The following is an 18,852-nucleotide window of genomic DNA, read 5'->3' on the forward strand; positions in this document are numbered from 1 at the left end:
CTCCCCGCGTGTGATGGGATAAAATCAGTTGACTTTGAAGATCAGAACCAACGTGATTTTTTTTTTCAGCCCCGTTTGTCCCTGAAACCAGCCGTTTCTCCTTTGGTTTGTCTGCCTTTGAAGCTCGAGCTGCAGGAAAAACATGCATTATGTTGTAACTTCAGGTGATTTTAAAAGGATCAGAGTCCTAATTATAAACAGGGAAGTAGCTGAGGAATTACATCATGGATGAGTTATTTACGCAGGCAAAAATAAATCAATTTTCCAGGTATAGTGCTTTATTTTGTGGTTTATTTCTCCTTTGCAAGCAAGTAAACAGAAATGGACAAACATTTTCCTAAATGTTTAAAAAACAAACAAAAAAAAAAAAACATATGCCCACCCAGATGCATGCTGGTCCTACCACTGACAGCCTATTTATTACCTATTTATAAACATAATCTACCCAAATTGCTCATAACTAACCAGAAACAAAGAAACGTAACTAAATAACCAAAAAACATAATCTCAAAACAAATATCAAACAAAATAAAATAAATAACCTTAAATAGATTATCCACAAAAAATAAAAATGTAATTAATTAATAACAAAAAATAATTGGCTCCTACACTCCGGTCCCTAATTGTGCTTACACTTAATCACAATTACTGTTATTTTTATAAGATGAATAACAGTGTTGGTGCCTAAATCCATCTGTCCATGGAGATGTTGCCAGTCCATCACAGTTCATCCTTATTCATATATTTAAATTAAACAGCCTGTCTCCTTTATCCGGGCCAAGAGCCTGTAAACAGGAACCAAAAGAGACAATCTGGTGGACTTTCTTGACTTTATTTGATTAATTAATCTAAATAAATATATTTGACATAAATAAATATATTTATATAAAATCTTTTATATATATATATATATATATATATATATATATATATATATATATATATATATATATATATATATATATATATATATATATATATATATACACTCTGCAGTAACAATACTGTTACACTCTGCAGTAACAATATAAATGGACAAAAAAAGGAGCGAATACAAATAAATTTGTCGATTTAAAAGGTGAGATAATGATGGTAACTAGCCTGGACCAAGGGGATGATAATCTTAGTCAAGGAAAGTCCTGTTCCTCTCAGACATCTGATTCTTGGAGCTCGGCCCGCTAAAGAGACCCGGTTCCTAAGTAGCCTTCTTTTTTTGTTGCTTTGTCAAAGTTATTACCAAAAACTGGGTAAAACTGTTAATTTGTAGCACACTGACTTGTGCATAATTATTATATCAAATATTTGCAGAAATGGCCAAAAAAAACTTTACTTATGTTAAAAGTAGTCGTTCACAGAAAACCTCTCAGAGTAAAAGCTAAAAAGTATATGGTAAAAAAAAAAAGGCGACCCAGAGCTGAGTAACAGTTTGATCACAGCATCTGCGTTAATTTGTGAACATAATGTGATCAGACAGACAAAAATATAAAGTTATGCACAAATTATTGCAAAGTAATAAAATAAAAGTAAAAAAAAGATGATGTATGTTTGTCCTTTTGTGTTTGCGGCATTGACCTCTGTGTTAACATAAACTAGTTAGTTAATTAGTTAGTTAGTTAGTTAGTCTGGTGCATTTTTGGGTAAAACATGTTGGATCTTAATTAAGTGAAGAAACTCCCTGTGGCTCTACGGTTCCCCAGGAGTGAATGCTGCTTGTCGGGACTTTGATGCAATCAACTGGTTTCCTTATATAGGACATTTTTGACCAATCTGTATAATCTGACCCAATCTGTATAATCTGATTGAACTTGATTTTGTAAAGTGCCTTGAGATGACATGTTTCATGATTTGGCGCTATATAAATAAAATTGAATTGAATTGAATTGAATTGAAATCAAGGGTTGGTGGTGTAGCCAGAAATTTCAGTGAACTCCTTCAAAATAATACTAAAGTAAAACTTATGGAGCAGTAAAACTACATTCTATTAAAAAGTCACTCTAGTAAATGCAACAGGTTCCTAGAAACCTGTGAATGAACAGCCTTCTCTCTCGGGATGTTTAAATAGAAAATACCAAGCAGGTGCTGCATGGAGTTTTTTTTTTTTTTTTTTTTTTTTGTAAAAAAGGAACTTACGAGAACAAAATAGAACATAGAACAATCATTACAAACAGATACAATATCAAAGGTCTTTATAGAACAGAACAATCATTTTAAAATGTCCAAATCAAATCTGTGGTGCTGCATGAATACCAAATCTCTGTTGGCCGTACGTGACGTCATCACTTCCCTGCAACTTTGGGCTGTGACCTCTGCAGCGTTTTGAGGCATTTCCACATTTTAGTGGGAACATTAAACTGGGCTACAAAACATTGCAGATGAAACATTTTTGCCAAACAAAAACTATAATAAAACAAAAACTTTTTAAAAACTGCGCCTTTTTAAAAAAAAGTAGGTCCCGAACAGCCCAGCTGCGCAGCGGAGGCGCTTAATAACTTCTATGTGACTCCTCTTAGTTGTGCGCAGCTGCTGGGCTCTGATTGGCGCAGAGAGGCGTGTTCCCGGCAGGAATACGGCGCTCAGGTGGAGGCAGCGCCGCGCACCGACCTCACTGCGCTCCCACGGCACGCAGGACCCGCAGCGCTGCGCGGACTGGTGAGAGGGGACGGCTCCTGGAGGAAGCTACCTGCTGCTGGCGCCGGGGATTGAACTTGGAAACGGTCTGAGGGAAAGGTTCATGTCTCATTGGGGAATAATTGGCTCATGACTCACGGCTGGAAACGTCTCTCAACAAGTCACTTCATGCACCCGAGTGTCCTCAAGAAGATGCGCGTTTTTCACATTCAGCTTTCCCCGGAAGACTACAGTGATGTGATGCGTTCTGGGAGCTGGTAACGCAGCTGCTCGGATGGATCAGCTCTCCAGCTGAAGACGAAGGAGAGTTAAAAAAAAAAAAACAGTCCCTTTACGCGTGGAGTGGATCAGGACGTGGGAAATCGGCAGGGTTGGGTCTGGTCAGCCGGGATGCGCCATGCGTCAGACGTTTCACAGCATGATGCTTCATCAAAGCCGCACCTGACACGTCGTCCCGGTCCGTTTTAATCCACCAGGAGCCACGATGCCCCCAGCGCGCCACAGGTGAGAGAGAGCCGGCTTTCAAAACGAGTCTCAAAGTTTCCCTGCAGATGCATCCGTGCTGGGGAGGGGGGGCACATCCCCCGCCTGTATGTGGAGACCGTGTTAATGGCTTCATCTGTGCTGCCTTTAAATATTTACCTTGAGGTCCTTTTTCCTTGCAAGGAGCTGCAAAGCCTTGAACATTTGTTGCACCACAGTGAAGGATGGGAGGTGATACATTCCTGGGAAAGTTTGAGTTTTTCCAGGTTGGAAGATGTTTGTTCTTAGTTTTGCTTCATTATCTAAACTGCAGAGTTGCTTTTATTGCTGCGGATATGGCAAAGTTTGCGTTTGGCTGTTTGTTATTCGCTCTTTGTGGAGAAATAATGGGAGGTGACCCTGTCTTCTGCTCAGCTCTACGCCCCCTCCCATGATTAGATCCACTCATCTCGGTAACTCCAGTGTCTCCGCAGCATGATGCGTCCCCCGCCGTGTTTCACTGTGGGGACGGCGTGTTCATGCAGATGTGTAACGCCAGTCTTCCTTCACACGTGGCAGTCTGTCAGAAAGCCTTCTGGTGCCGCGGGTCTCTGCAGCTCCTCCACAGTTACGAAGGTCTCACTTGATTTTTGGTTCCGGGGCGTCAGAGTGAAGTGAGCTTGAAACTAAGGGTTGTTAAAGCTTTTAAAGTAAAGAAACATTAAAAATTAATGTGTCATTTGGCTTCTACTTCACAGTAATGTGCAGCCTTGGTCTATCATGAAAAAAAAAAAAAAACAATAACATAAAGTCAGGGTTTGCAGCGTGAGAGGATCGGTTGCAGGACCCAGCGTAGTTTTCTCCACCCAGGCTCCAGCGGGTGAAGCGCTCCTCCTTCCATATCAGGAATATTGCCACTCCTGACTCCACACGTCCCGCTGCTCCACCTTTATCTCCTCTGTGTCAGCAGCTATAAATACTCATATTTTATCTGATCCCGGCCCCGCAGCAGAGCACGCCGACAAAGCAGAGCTCAGAGCGGCGCAGCCTGTGCTCCACGTTTTCCTAATCTGGCTCCTGATGGCAAACCCTTGTTGACTGTATTATCTAAACACGTACAGCAGACGGGGAAATGTTTGCAGCTGGATCTGATGAGATGTGTCATAAAAATTAGCATCCTGACAGTAAGGGCTGACTGGTCTACAGGAGCAGAAGTTTGGCTTCGGGCCCTTTTTTTCTTCTGATGACTGTCAGGAGGAATGCGAGTCTGAGACGGAGCCATCAGCCTCATGAGCAGATTTAATCTCCTTAGCTCAGAACACGGAGCATATAGTGTTCAAAGCGAGGACGCTGATTTGATGTTATGATGTCACTCTCCGCTTCGGGGAGGAATTTGAGGCCTGAGGACGCGTGGTGCGAGCACCAGGTATGGACACGAGTTTCTCTGGAGAGGGATTTGTTGTTAACAAGGGAACAAGGCTCAGGACGCCAGAACAGTTCAATCAAGCTCTCGTTTGTTGATTAAGAACAACTTTAGGTTCTCCAGAGTTGCAGCGAGGAGGTCCATCACGGCGGTGCGCGGTAATGGAGAGCAGATGCGGGATAGAAACCCACAGCGGCCGCCGTAAAGTTTCAGCCTGAAGCGACGTCACCGACGTTTCTGTAGCAGCATAAACCTCTAACTTATCTAATTTACACTGAATATACGTTAGGATCTGTTGGAGAAGCACTAAACACAGACGTCCCTGGTCAGAAACTCACATTCACACATCAGAGACATGACTATAACAACAATTTTAACAGTTATTTATATAAAAAATGTCCAGAAAACAATAAATACCGATGATTATTTAAAAACAACAACTGGGTTCACAGGAATAAAATCATTGTAACGTCACACTGGCTCACATTCAACCCCTTTAATTTTTGGGTTTATTGTTCCTTGGCAGGTTGCTGGACTCTTTGCAGCCATCAGGCAGGTTCTGGTGCCGTTCTGGTTCATATCTGAACTCTCTTCTGGCCAGAACCACTTCAGTTCATTTAAACTGGTTGGCTTCCTGATTCGGCTTTCAAGCGCAGCCCATTTATTTGTTACAGGATTGGTGTCGGACCGTTGAGGCAACTCTTTAAGCCTAATATTAGTCCGTCTGATCCGTCCCAAACCCATTTGTGGATGTTTGTTCGGTACCGCCGTCCTGCTGGAACACCAAACTGTTCAGGTTTGGGCCATTTAGCTTTTAAATTCTGACTTACGTGGAAGAATTGTGGGAATTCAGCACCAAACTACCCCAAAGCATGATGCTGCCGCCACCGTGCTCGGTTTGAAATCTTTACTTTTCCAAACATGCGTCTTGTAGCAACGCAGCTCTATCTTGTTTTTTTTTCTGAGCATAAAACAGTTTTTTTTGCCCACAGAAGGTATTTGGCTTGTCCGTTTGGGAAGCTTCATGTTCATGTTCATGCATCGCTGGTGGCCTCTCAGTCCATGGTGACGTTAAAATGTTGCAGCAGTTTCCAGTTGGTGAGCATTGTTGGGTTCTGGGTTATCTCTGAACTCTGTAACCCGTTTCCTCTCATCTAAGGGATGGGTCCGGTCCAAACGATCAAATCTTGGTTTTCCCAGCAGGGCAATGATCTCAAACACTCATCTGAAGTGATTTAGGCTGGATGAAACCGGCTCACTATGACGGTTCTGCTGCAGCCTTCCCAAACCTCAACCCTGCTGAGAATTTGTGGACTTTGATGAAGTCTTGGTCAACCGGATGATTTTCAACAAGCTCCTGCAGTTCCATCAAGAAGAAGTCAAATACGTGGTCATAATGACATGTAGCCCAGGTTTAAATGCGTATATTCCTGTCTAATTCTGACTCGGTGGGGATTAGATATAAATTCACAACTTATTCAAACTGGTTCACGAAATTGCTGTTTTGTAAAATCGCCGAAGCAGTTTGATGCGTAATCGTTCCCAGATGGAAAAAAGAACGCCCTGGATGTCTTCATGAAGGATCAAAGAGATCAGAAACACTTAATTGCGTAATCTCTGTATTTGTTTATTGTATTTACCGCCAGCTTTGTGCTTTAAGTCTCAGATGGGCCTTTTGGATCAGGTTGTTGTTGCATCCATGTTTGGTTTAGCATCAGAGTTAAGAGACCTTTAATCTCTATTTCGTCTGGTTCAGTTCTTCGTTATTCTCTTCTCCTCTCGCATGTTTTCTACCTGAAGGACGCTGCAGATGTTTCAGGAAATGTTTTCCTCCGTCTCTTTCATAGTGGACAGCTTTTTATCGATACTACAAGCTTTAGCATCCTCTTACCTTTCCAAATATGTTCAGTGCACTGCAAAAACGAAACTAAAAATAAGTAAAATGGTCTTAAAATTTGTGTATTTTTCCCTGATTTGAGCAGGTAAATAAGATTATCTGCCAATGGAATAAGATTTGTGCACTTAAAATAGGAACAACTAATCTCCATCATCTTATTTCAAGTGCAGGATATCTAATTATCTTATTTTAGGGGTCAAAATACTCATTCCATTGGCAGATTATCTTATTTACCTGCTCAAATCTAGGACAAAAACACAAGTTTTAAGAACATTTTGCTTATTTTTAGATCCGTTTTTGCAGTGTGAATAAACACGTTTCACCTCCATGAATTACATTATTCACCATTTAAGTGAGAAATGCTACAATGGGGTCGAATGACTCAGTTTGTTTTTGTCACACACCAAAAATGAAAATAAATGCCACTGCGGTAAAACATCCTCCAGCTTTGACATCCTGCTCCTGATTTAAAACGTCTCACAGTCCTTCCAGCTGCAGCTTGAATCTGCAGGTTGGATAAAGGAGGTTTTGCGCAAAAAAAAAAAAGGAAAGTTAAAGAACTAATCAGCGACTCTGAGGGTTCAAATGGAGATAAAATGAAGCTAAATATCCAGCTTAGTTTAAGTTTAAGTGATCGGATCCCTTCTAACCCAGCGTTAACTAACCCAATTCACAGAAAATGATAATAATAATAAGTTAGTGATTATACTGATAAAACGCCCGTTTCAAGGTTCATCCAGATAAAACTTTACAGCTCTGCGTTTGCGTCTCCAGAAATGGACGCATGGAGGTGTCTGAATGCTGCGGCCTCAGGCGCCCAGCAGGCATGTTCTTCATTTGTTTCGTCTGCAGGACAGTGGAAAGCCATCGTCCTGCAGATTTTCCATGAAATGTGGCGGATTTGTTGGTTCCAGTAGCTGTAGGTACGAATCTGAGGGATTGTAGTCCTGCCTGGTAGCTCAGCTTTGAGATGCTTCTTGACATGTTCTTAAAACTGTCAAAATTAAAGTTCTTTTTACCACAGTGTCGCATATTTGCATCCCCCCCCCCACCCCCCAAGTCTCTCATGTTGCAAGAGCGTGATTGCAGATGACCTTGGAGGCTCTGCAGAAGGATAATCTCATAATCCCTGAGGTATGATGGTGTACTAAGTCCGTGCTCTTTGTCATGAAAGGAGCGAATTAGGCAAAGAAAGGAGAACAAAGCGCAGCTGAATCTGGACACGTTGCCAACAGGAAAACTGACAATGTTTTGTGATTTTTCTTCTCATTTCTGTTTTGCAAACAGCGTCATCGAGTAGTGTTTCACCTCAATGACGTGTTTTTTTCTTCCAGACCTTCTTGTAATCTTCTGAGATCATTAGCTCCTTTCTGGATTTCCTTCCCAGTTTAGCTCTAGACTTTGGCTGCTTACTTAGTTAGTTTAACCCCCATATCTTATCGTTTTCACATGAAGTTAATGAACTTTTACGTGACTGACCAAAACCCAGTAAGGCATAATTGGGAGATGGAAGGAAAGACGCACGTTTATTTTTCTGTGAATGCACATCTGAAAAGTGTTTTTACTTTCTTTAAGCCGAAGCTTTTTAGATCCACATGTTGCTCACATCCCGGCTGTCTTTATCAGACTTTCACATCTAATAAAATGAACATTTCTACCAATTTTTCTTTGCAAAGCAGCTCAAGCTCAAGCAAACTGTCTGGAGAGAATCGCTGGACTTGAGTTTCAACGTCCCACCACAAAATTGTAATTGGATTTATGTCTGGACTTTGACTTGGCCATTCTCACTCTTGAATATGCACTGCAAAAAGGGAACTAAAGGGAACTAAAAGTAAGTCATGTTTTCTATAAGTGCATTTGCATTTTAGTGCATTTGTCCTTGATTTGAGCAGATAAATAAGATAATATGCCAATGGAATAAGATGTTTGCACTTAAAATAGGAACAAATCATCTTCATCATCTTATTTCAAGTGCAGTATATCTAATGATCTTATTGTAGGGGTCTAAATACTCATTCCATTGGCATATCATCTTATTTACCTGCTCAAATCAAGGAAAAATACACTAATTTCAAGAAGATTAGACTTAGTTTTAGTTCCCTTTTTGCAGTGTGCCTCCACGGAAAGCCTTTGTGTCTCTGGCTGTATGTAGACTTTCTTCTTACCACTTTTATAAAGACTTACACAGATAAGTCAGATTTATAGAGTTCCTGAGGGAGCTGTGGATCTCTGCAGCTCCTCCAGAGCCACCATGGTCCTCCTGCTTCTCTGATCAATGTTCTCCTCTCCCAGCCTGTCAGTCCAGGTGGACGTCCATGTCCTGGTAGGTCTGCAGGAGGTCCATCCTCTCTCCGGGTCCAGATGGATTGATCAGAGCTCTTGGAGACGTTCAAAGCTTGGGATGTTGTGTTTGAACCTAAACCTGCTTTAAGCTGAACCAGAACTTTCTCCCTGACCGTTCTGCTGGGTTCCTCGGTCCTTATGGAGCCGGTTGTTCTCTAAAGAAGTCCAGAAACAGAACAGCTGGATTTATGTTGAGATGAAATCACACGCACATGGTCTATTGAACTATTCACTATTAAGATGATTGGTTTCGCTTCATTCCTTCACAGTTCAGCTCACGTAAAACATATCTTTAGACACAGCAACGTGTGTCGCAGGATGAAGTATCAGCAGGACAACAGGCTGATGAAGGCATTAGGAGTTGTTTAAATCCTCTTTGAGGGAACCGTGTTTTATTATGTCTCAGCGAAGCAGCTGCAGCGGCACAAAGAGGCTCTGCTTAAGTGGCTTGTTTTGTTACGCCGTACCGACCGAAGGCCGACACAAACGCGGGGTCAGAGCCCTCAGACGACACATCTGTTCCTGCTTGTGTCAGCCCATTCAGGAGCGTGCTCAGTAGAACCATCCAGCAGGAATTCCCCAAACTCTGGGCGGGTCCCGGATAAACCTCTGAGAGACGTGCGGCCTCTCTGGATGTCTGCGGGGTGTCGTGTAAAAACGCTTCAGCCGAGGTGTCTCCAGCGCCCATTCCCACCTTCGCTCGGGTCAAAGAGGACATTCTCACCTGGAACGCGGTCGGGCCACATGTGGAGGTGCGATAACGGCGTAGAAGCGTTGTTTATTTGTGCAGGAGGTGAATGATGGCGCTACCTGCCTCTCAGGGCGTGTTGCAGACGACGTCTGTGAGTTAAACCAGCCAGATGTAACCTGGGGAGGGGGCGACAGCGTTGACTCCTGCAGGTGGAGCTGTTTGGGGAAAGATGCCACAGAGTGAAGCTTTTTTTTTAATGTTCACTCTGTTTTTAACCCCCAACAGCGCTCACTGAGGTCTGTGTGGCTGTAAATACGTCTGCAAAACTAGCAGAGAGCCAAACTCTTCCACATTTGCCACATCTGGAGGCTGACTGATGGACCAGCAAGAGGCAGAAGATGAAGAGGAGAATCTCACAGAGCACTTTTCAGTTTATGGTCTGAACATGGACAGAGGATGGACCATCTGCACATCTACCCAGACAGGAAGGAGAGCATCACGCTCCACAGATCTGGACGTCAGGGAGGAGGAACGGGCAAAAAGCCGCTGCTGAAAGAAGTCCATAAGGAGGGTCCTGTTTTCTGTTCGGCCCAATTTATGTAGGAGAGACGCAACAATCAGGTGGGAAAAGGTTCTGTGGTCAAATAAGTAGCCATGAAAAACCAACCCTGAACACGCCATCTCATAGTCCAGGGAGGCTTTTCTCCAGCAGGGACAGTGAAGCTGGTCAGTGTTGATGGGAGGATGGATGGAGATAAATCCAGGATGAAAACCTGTTGGAGGCTGCAGAAGAGCTGAGAATAGGGTGGAGGTTCACCTTCCATCAGGACAACAACCCAAAACATACAATCGATGGTTCAAATCAATTCAATTCAATTCAGTTTTATTTATATAGCGCCAATTCATGAAACATGTCATCTCGAGGCACTTTACAAAGTCAAAATCAATCATATTATACAGATTGGTCAAAAATTTCCTATATAAGGGAACCAGTTTATTGTTCAAAGTCCCGACAAGCAGCATTCACTCCTGGGGAACCGTAGAGCCACAGGGAGAGTCGTCTGCATTGTACATGGCTTTGCAGCAATCCCTCATACTGAGCAAGCATGAAGCGACAGTGGAAAGAAAAACTCCCCATTAACGGGAAGGAAAACCTCCAGCAGAACCGGGCTCAGTATGAACGGTCATCTGCCTCGACCGACTGGGGGTTAGAGAAGACAGAGCAGAGACACAACAAGACAGACAAAAAAGTACAAAAGCACACATTGATCTAGTAATCTGTTCTACATTAGATGGTAGTAGCGGGTGAGCCGTCTTCCCTGGATGATGTCACAGCTAACAGAACGTCAGACCAGGTGTACCTTCTATGAAGAGAAAAATGACAGAGAGCAAAAAGTTAAAAACCGAAATGACAAGCAATGCAGATTGGAGAGCAGTAGGAGAACTTAGCAGAGTGAGAGAAATAGACCCTGATGTCCTCCAGCAGCCTAAGCCTATAGCAGCATAACTATAGAGATAGCTCAGGGTAACATGAGCCACTCTGACTAGAAGCTTTGTCAAAAAGGAAAGTTTTAAGATTAGTCTTAAAAGTAGACGGGGTGTCTGCCTCACGGACCAAAACTGGGAGTTGGTTCCACAGGAGAGGAGCCTGATAGCTAAAGGATCTGCCTCCCATTCTACTTTTAGAGACTCTAGGAACCACCAGCAGACCTGCAGTCTGAGAGCGAAGTGCTCTGTTAGGAACATACGGGGTAATCAGAGCTCTGATATATGATGGAGCTTGATTATTAAGGGCTTTATACGTGAGAAGGAGAATTTTAAATTCTATTCTTGCATCTTTATGTACTGTATTAGAGTGGCCTGGTCAAAGTCCAGACCCAGATCCAGTTGAAAATGTGAAGCAACCTGATGTTTACCGATGCTCTCCGTCCAATCTGACTGAACCTGAGCAGTTTTGCAAATAGGAACGAGGAAAAATCTCCACCTGTAGACGCTCAAAGCTGGTAGAGACGAACACTAAAAGTGTTTCGGTATTTTAAGGCTCTTAAGTATCAACTCGGGTCAGAATGCATACGAAAAAAAAGAAAAAAAAGAATGCATACGCACACTTGCATTTATACGACCCTGTTTACTAACTGGGTTGGTTGAAGCGGATTTTATTTAAAGGAAGATGGAACCAGAGGGTTTTTATTAGGAAAACAAAAATGGGGAAAAAACGATGTATCTATCTGCACTCCTTTGTTGGTCTGTCACATGATATGCCAATAAAAATCCTGAAGATTTTAGTGGTAATTGGAGAAAATACAAAGAGGTTTTATAAGGCGCTGCATACTGGAGATGGCTGCAGACTTAATGCAACGTCTGTTTTTTGATCAAATGCTGGCCAAACGTTCGCAGCTGGTTTCCCATCATGCATAGAGGCGTGAGTCGGTCCCTTGAGGCGAGAGATCTTAAACTTGACTTTGACGTCCTGATGTGGCAAAAAGTGTCGCCTGAAGCGCCGATCAGCCGCGGTCAGCCTCACCTCATCTGGTCTAAATCAGCGCTGAAGAGGCTCTGGCACTTTTAAACTGTCTGTGTGGCAGAGGTTCTGGCCCCTGGTACAAAAATGTCTAAACATACATTTTTCCTCTTACCCTGCATGCTATCTGTCTAACGATGGCATTGCTTTAGTGTTATATGCGTCCTGCAGGCACAGGACTGTGTCAAACGTCCTGGTTGTGTCAAAATTAACAGGTCGTCTCGCATTGATTAAAGACGTTTCGCTCTGCCTGCCCTGCAGTTATTCACTAATGTGCTGCTATAGGCGTAATGAGAGCAGGAGGAGGCAGCCTGACCGCTGCTGACCTCTGGAAGGGTCCCCCTCAGTGACGGGGGGCTTAAGCAGTCAAAGCCCAGGTCTGCTGGGTTTCCAAAAGAAGCTAAAAACATGAACAGAAACGCGGATAAATTGCTTAAATATGTGTATTTCATTAAGTTATGGGTGGAAACTGCCTGTAATAAGAGACCGAAGTGAGAACCCCCTCATTAGAGACGTTTCCATCATTTTTTTTATGGGTATTCTGAGGCTGAGTTGGAGCACAGAGGCTGTAAAACTGGAGAAAAGTCGGGTTCAGTAAAATAAATCTGAGTTTTGATGTGGTTGCTGCTCTTTAAATGCATAAAGAAACTTATAAACATTAATCTAAACTAGAAAGTTCCTGTTTTAGGGTTACCACAACAAATGGCAGAATAAGGAGAGATGAAAAGGTTTAATGTGAATTTTCAAACACAGTTTTCACTCTACAAAGATTAATGTGCCTTTAAACACACGGGGAAGTCATTAAGCTTCTGATTAATTCTCAAAACTTGAGTTAATTAGAGTAAAGCAAACTCACTAAGCACTGATCTAAACTTCTGATCTGGTTCTCTGCTCGTTTCAAGATTTTACGGCGGCACAAATTCGTTAATGAAGATTGAAAAACAGTTCATTTATTTTTAATGTCGATTATTGGCCAACTAGTTTTTATAATTTGTTTTGAATAAACTTTGAATGTTTGATACTCCATGTGAGGATTTACTAAAATAAAGTCAATAAAGCGAGTACAGAGACACCAATCAGGCTTTTCCTGACACAAGGATCTCTCCCGTTCTTTGAGATCTCACCTCACACACGCGTTTGTATAAATACTGTCTTCATTTATAATTAAATGCTGCAAACTGTGACCGTAAAAGGAGAGATCTGCGGTCGGTTCGCTGGTAGAGGAAGGGGTTTTAAATCCAACAGAAAATAAAGGGATTACAGGATTATCTCCGTTTATGCATCAAAGGATAGGTTCTACCTTTATCAGATTTCTACTTAAGTCTAAACAAAAGTTGCATTAAAAGAACAGATTCTTTGTTGACGCGTTTCCAAGACAAAAAGAGGGTTTTCAATTTTGATGCACTGAATTAAAAGAGAGAAAAGAAGTAAAAACAAAAAAAAGTGGTAAAGTAACAGTAACAACCACCAGGTTCTCGCAGGTTTTATGTCTGTTTTTTTTAATGGAATAAAAACAACTTTTGTTTGTTCTTTTGTCGACTTCTTTTACGGAAAAGCTCAAATCTTTTAAAAAGTCACATAAAGATCGTTGAAAAGCCCCACAGCCGAGATGCTGGAGATCAAATAAATGTGTGCGAAAAGGACGAGGCCTCTTAAGTCCTTATTTATGTTCTGTTTGCCTCTTGCAGTCAGTGTGACCCTCTTTGTTCCCCCATCAGACCTCCCCCATGTAAGGCCAGGACGGGAGCCCAGGGCTGCGAGGGGAGAGGCTGCTCAGCCAAGCGTGAGGGAGATGCGTATCGTTTAATTGGACGGGGCAACTTACTGACCTGGGACCGAGCCAAAAGCCAACTCCAAAAAGCTTCGCGTCAGCTCCGTGTTTATGAGCCTGGAGAGAGATAAAAGAGACAAAAGAGGCCGAGAGAGACGGATGGCAGGGAGGCCGGACCCGGGATGAAACGAGGACAACAGAAGGAGGAGAGGCGATTGGGTTGCTGTAACTTTTAAAATGCAATCTGTTCCGGCCTGGTTGCTTAATGAGCAGCAACCAAAAGCGACGCATCAGGTCAATGGAGAGCCTTAAATGCGTGACACGCTGCAGCTGTCGCCAGAGCGGCCGCTGGAAGCCATCAAAGTGAGAAAGCCGGGGCTTTTCCAAGAATCGCCTCTGGCTGAGTCAGACGGAGAATCTGTTGCCTCGCAGCGTTTGCCTGGAGGAAAGAGCGCCGATGAGGCAGTTTGTGGAGCAAACACACACAACCCGACGCAGAGCTCCTGTCTGGCAGCGGTGACTCAGTGTTGGAGCAACAGTCAGTGTGTTTGACTCAGTGCAGCCAGACAAAAACAAGCCAACAGAGTCTGGCATTTATACAGCGACAGGTTGGTTTCCAAACTATGAGCAATAATCAGATCAATGGGCTTCTAAAGACGGTTTTACCGCTTTACTCTGATCTGATGGACTGAAGGGAGCAAAAGATCTCCCTGCAATCAACCATTGCTCAGACGTCTTAAAGTTCACAAAAATCTTCACCGTTCTTTGGAGAACTTAAGATCTTAGCCTTAATTATGTTTTTCCCATCCATCTCAGAAAACTAATTGTAATTGTAATCTCATTTTGAGTAGAAAAGAGGCATTTTAAGTTTTCATTTTTATTTTACATTTTTCTTTTAACCCTGAGTAATGCCCATTTACTGATATCAAATGTAATGCAGTGGTAGACTTTATGAAAACTATTATTTTACTTGCTAAAGTAAACTTTAGTAAGTAAACTGTGTTCATATAGCTCATTTCACAGATAAAAATCACAAAGTGCTTTACAGAGTGTAATAAATACCATATAGAAATATCACAAGAACAGCTGACAAGGATATCATCAAAAATACGTACATTTAAGTCAACACTTCTCTATGCTGGTGAAGATTCTCAGTCATCCAGGGCATGATCATTCCAAAAAAAAGTTAAAAAAACAAAACAACTGGACTTTTTTATGAAGTTTGAAGACGTTTCGCTTCCCATCCAGAAAGCTTTCTCTATTTAAATGAGCTTAATATAAGGCTTGGAGCTCTTCACTACTCCTGACAGCCTTTCTTTTTCTAAATTGTAAATGAATGCATAAAATGAGACTCTCAGATCTACCAAGCTGTTCTATGACTGTTCTCGTTGCTGCAGCTTTTTTTTGACATGTCTCTGTACCTGGTGGCAGAGCGTGTCGTTTATGTCAGGAATATGTTTTTTTGAAATGTGCATCTGTAGCTGAAACGTATAAATAAACACAGCAGGAAGTTTTGGTTTTGATGGTGTTTCTTTTTCCTTCGTTAAAACCAGTAAAAAGCCTCACGCTGCTGGCTGATGCTGTTTGCAGGCACCGAATGTGTGCAAACCTGATTCAGCTTGAGACTCCAGGTTCAGTTTATAAAGTGCCAAATAGCAAATGTGTCTCAAGGCACTTTAAATCTACTTTGTACCGAAATCTGAAATTTCATCCAATTAGTCAGACTCAACATTAATTAGATACAATCCAAGTGGATCCTGGTTATAAAACACTGCAGTCAACTTCAGGTTATGGTGATTGTTAGTAGTTTAGTTTTCAGGGAAGTTGATTACATCTGGAGGAATCCCTCTGTAGCTCTGCAGACAAAGTAACCCTCTTTTAAATGAGGTTTTATGCTTGTATTTGAAAGAAAACTTGCCCATATTTATATACTTTTTAATAAAAAATAATAAACAACAGTAAAATGCATCAAGCTCTCAGAGACCAAGGGGCCTCGTCTATACAGATTGCGTACAAACAAAACAGGAGTGAAACTTTTGCGAACAGCACTTTCCACACAAAGGTTGTGATCTAAAAAAATAAATAAAAAATAAACGGGAAAATGTGCGGTTCTCACGGTAACTCCGACCCAGGCACACATTTTGGAGACGGGGGAAATTGGCAGTGCAGACGGTAAAGCGGTTAATTGCAGCCAAACTGCACGATGATTCCTCTCAGACGTTCAATTTGATTCCATATCAGACTTTAATCACAGGTCGACTTAATTAAAAGCATTTAAAGCTGAAGTGTAACTACACATAAGGACCTTTGAAATAAATAAAATAAATGCCCATAAGCCGATTTAAATCTTAAATGAAAGTCGGCATAACATTTCATCGGAGTTGTACCATCACATTCCTCTCCCCGATGATCACCAGGGTGACGTGTGCCACAGATTAACACATAATTGCGACAAGGTGCGAGGCAATTACTTTAATTGCTGTAAATGGTTAAATACCCTCGTGGATGAATTGGCACGGCTGGACGGAGGTAGATCAGATCGGAGGTTTTAGGGATCAAAGATGTGACGACTGGCTGATATGCTGCTTTAGACCCTGCTATAACAGAATGCTATACACCCGCACATATGTTGTCCACAAGTTCTGTTAATCTGTACAACAAATGTGCTTTTACCTCTGATTTACACTTTTAATAAAACGTTGTTTTATTTCAGTTTCTTTACTCTTTTCTTCATGGTTGCCATTTTTAACAATGATACTGGACTATTATAATTCTTTACTATCAGGAAGTCCACAAAATGCAGTTCAAAGTCTTCAGCTGATCCAAAATGCTGCAGCAAGAGTTCTGATGAAAATCAACAAGAGGGTTCAGATTTCTCTTATTTTAGCTTCCCTTCATTGGCTTCCTGTTAAATCAAGAATAGAATTTAAAATTCTTCTTCTAACGTATAAAGCCCTTAATAATCAAACTCCATCATATCTCAGAGCTCTGATTATCCCGTATGTTCCTAACAGAGCACTTCGCTCTCAGACTGCAGGTCTGCTGGTGGTTCCTAGAGTCTCTAAAAGTAGAATGGGAGGCAGATCCTTTAGCTATCAGGCTCCTCTCCTGTGGAACCAACTCCCAGTTTTGGTCCGTGAGGCAGACACCCCGTCTACTTTTAAGACTAATCTTAAAACTTTCCTTTGTGACAAAGCTTCTAGTCAGAGTGGCTCATGTTACCCTGAGCTACCTCTATAGTTATGCTGCTATAGGCTTAGGCTACTGGAGGACATCAGGGCCTATTTCTCTCACTCTGCTGAGTTCTCCTACTGCTCTCCATTCTGCATTGTTTGTTGTTATTTCAGCTTTTTACTTTTTGTTCTCTCTATCTTTTTTCTCTTCATAGAAGGTACACCTGGTCTGGAGTTATGTTAGCTGTGACATCATCAGGGGAGGCAGATCATCCACTATTACCATCTAACATAGAAAGTACTCCTGGGTCAATGTGAGCTTCTGAGCTTTCTGTGTCTCTGCTCTGTCTTCTCTAAACCCCAGTGGGTGGAGGCAGATGAGCGTTCACACTGAGCCTGGTTCTGGTTCTGCTGGAGGTTCTCCTCCCTGTTAAAGGGGAGTTTTCCTCTCCACTGTCGCTTCGTGCATGCTCAGTATGAGGGATACTCATACTGAGCCGCTCAAGAAACGCCTCGTCACACAAACCTCTGTGGGAAGAGAGAACAGGTTGGTGACTGGGATGCCTTACTGACAACAGGAACCAGAGATTTTCCCCTCCACTAACCTGCCATCATGATCCCCAGGCTGATTTGTACTCTGTTCTTTATGTTCTGAGGATGGTACCCTCTCTCATTTACCCTTTAATGTGGGTCATTTAGTTTTATATTCTGTTTATTCCTATTTGTTCTTGTTAGATTCCTGTTTCCTCCCCGTTTGCCACGTTGTTGTCCTCCCTCTGCTTCAGCTCTGCCTTCATTGCTTCCACCTGTGTTTTCATTATCAGCTGATTAACTCCACCTGCCTCCTCTCTCCCCGTCCTCTCAGTATTTAAAAAGGTTGGTTTCATGTACCCCAGGCTGGTTCCTTCCTCCGCTTGTTTTCCTGCCTGTGCTCCTTCACTTGCCTTCCCTGTGTGCACCAATGAAACTATTAAACAGATATTAAACAGTTTTGTTATCCAGCATCCAAAGCGAGGTCAATATTCAGGCAATGGTCCTTCTCAGAGGGCCGGTGACAAAGAAGCAGAGTGAGGGTCGGTACGGTGGCACCAAAGCGCAAACGTGGCGTGAAAAGTTATAGATCTATGGTTTCTTAAAGTTTTAAGTAAAACCTTATCAGGTCAGGTTTTCACTGCAGAAACGGAACAAAAAATAAATACAGTTTTTTGAAAATAGTGTCCTTGACTTGAACATGTAAATACGATTGTCCGCCAATGGAATGAGTATTCTGACCCCTAAAATATGATAATTAGACATCCTGCAGTTGAAATAAGATGATGGAGATGAAATGTTCCTAATTTAAGTGCAAAAATCTTATTCCATTGGCAGATAATCTTATTTACCTGCTGAAATCAAGTACAAATACAGTCATTTCAAGAAAGATTTACTAAGTTTTAGTTCCATTTTTGCAGCGTTCTGTCTCTTTGTAATGACTTCACTGGATCTGCTCTGGTTGTGCCTGAAAAGACGATAATCAAAATCATGTGCAAAATAGCTCCTGCTCTGAATACCACCTGAATTTAGTGCGATCTATTTGGTGAATCTGATGCATAAAAAGTAGATAGATCCAAAACAGTTGTTAAAGGTGGAGTTTGAACTTCCTTGTCTGTGCTCAGACGTTGCAGCGTGGAACGTACTCCAGTTGAGGGTTTTTTTTAATGAGGAATTAGTGAAGGAAACCCGTTTATGCAAATATCTGTAATTCTTGCTTTGTAGTATCAACTTATACAACAGAGTCAAAGGTTGGGCCAGAGGTGACGAGGAAGCGGGTGAAGTTCCTGAACTTTGCTCCTGTTTTTAGTTGTGTCGAATCTTCTTTGTAAACATCAGCAATACCTCAGCCTCCTCATGTCCACCATCGTCAATCTCCTCCGCTGTAGCGACTTAAATCTGGCTGGCTTCAT

The 18,852-nt window shown here is 42.1% G+C and overlaps 1 protein-coding gene across 1 annotated transcript in view; it reads left to right on the forward strand.

The window, feature by feature from the left end:
- The first annotated feature begins 2,535 nt into the window (after positions 1-2,535).
- adamtsl5 (ADAMTS like 5) overlaps positions 2,536-18,852 on the forward strand; it is a 50,227-nt gene continuing 33,910 nt past the window's right edge. The window contains exon 1 of the mRNA XM_036135901.1: positions 2,536-3,132. Within this exon, the coding sequence (XP_035991794.1) occupies positions 3,113-3,132 (20 nt within the window). The 5' untranslated portion in view covers positions 2,536-3,112. The remainder of the gene's footprint in view (positions 3,133-18,852) is intronic.

The sequence above is a fragment of the Fundulus heteroclitus genome, chromosome 4, assembly GCF_011125445.2.
Source record: "Fundulus heteroclitus isolate FHET01 chromosome 4, MU-UCD_Fhet_4.1, whole genome shotgun sequence".
In the NCBI taxonomy this organism is placed as follows: Eukaryota; Metazoa; Chordata; class Actinopteri; order Cyprinodontiformes; family Fundulidae; genus Fundulus; species Fundulus heteroclitus.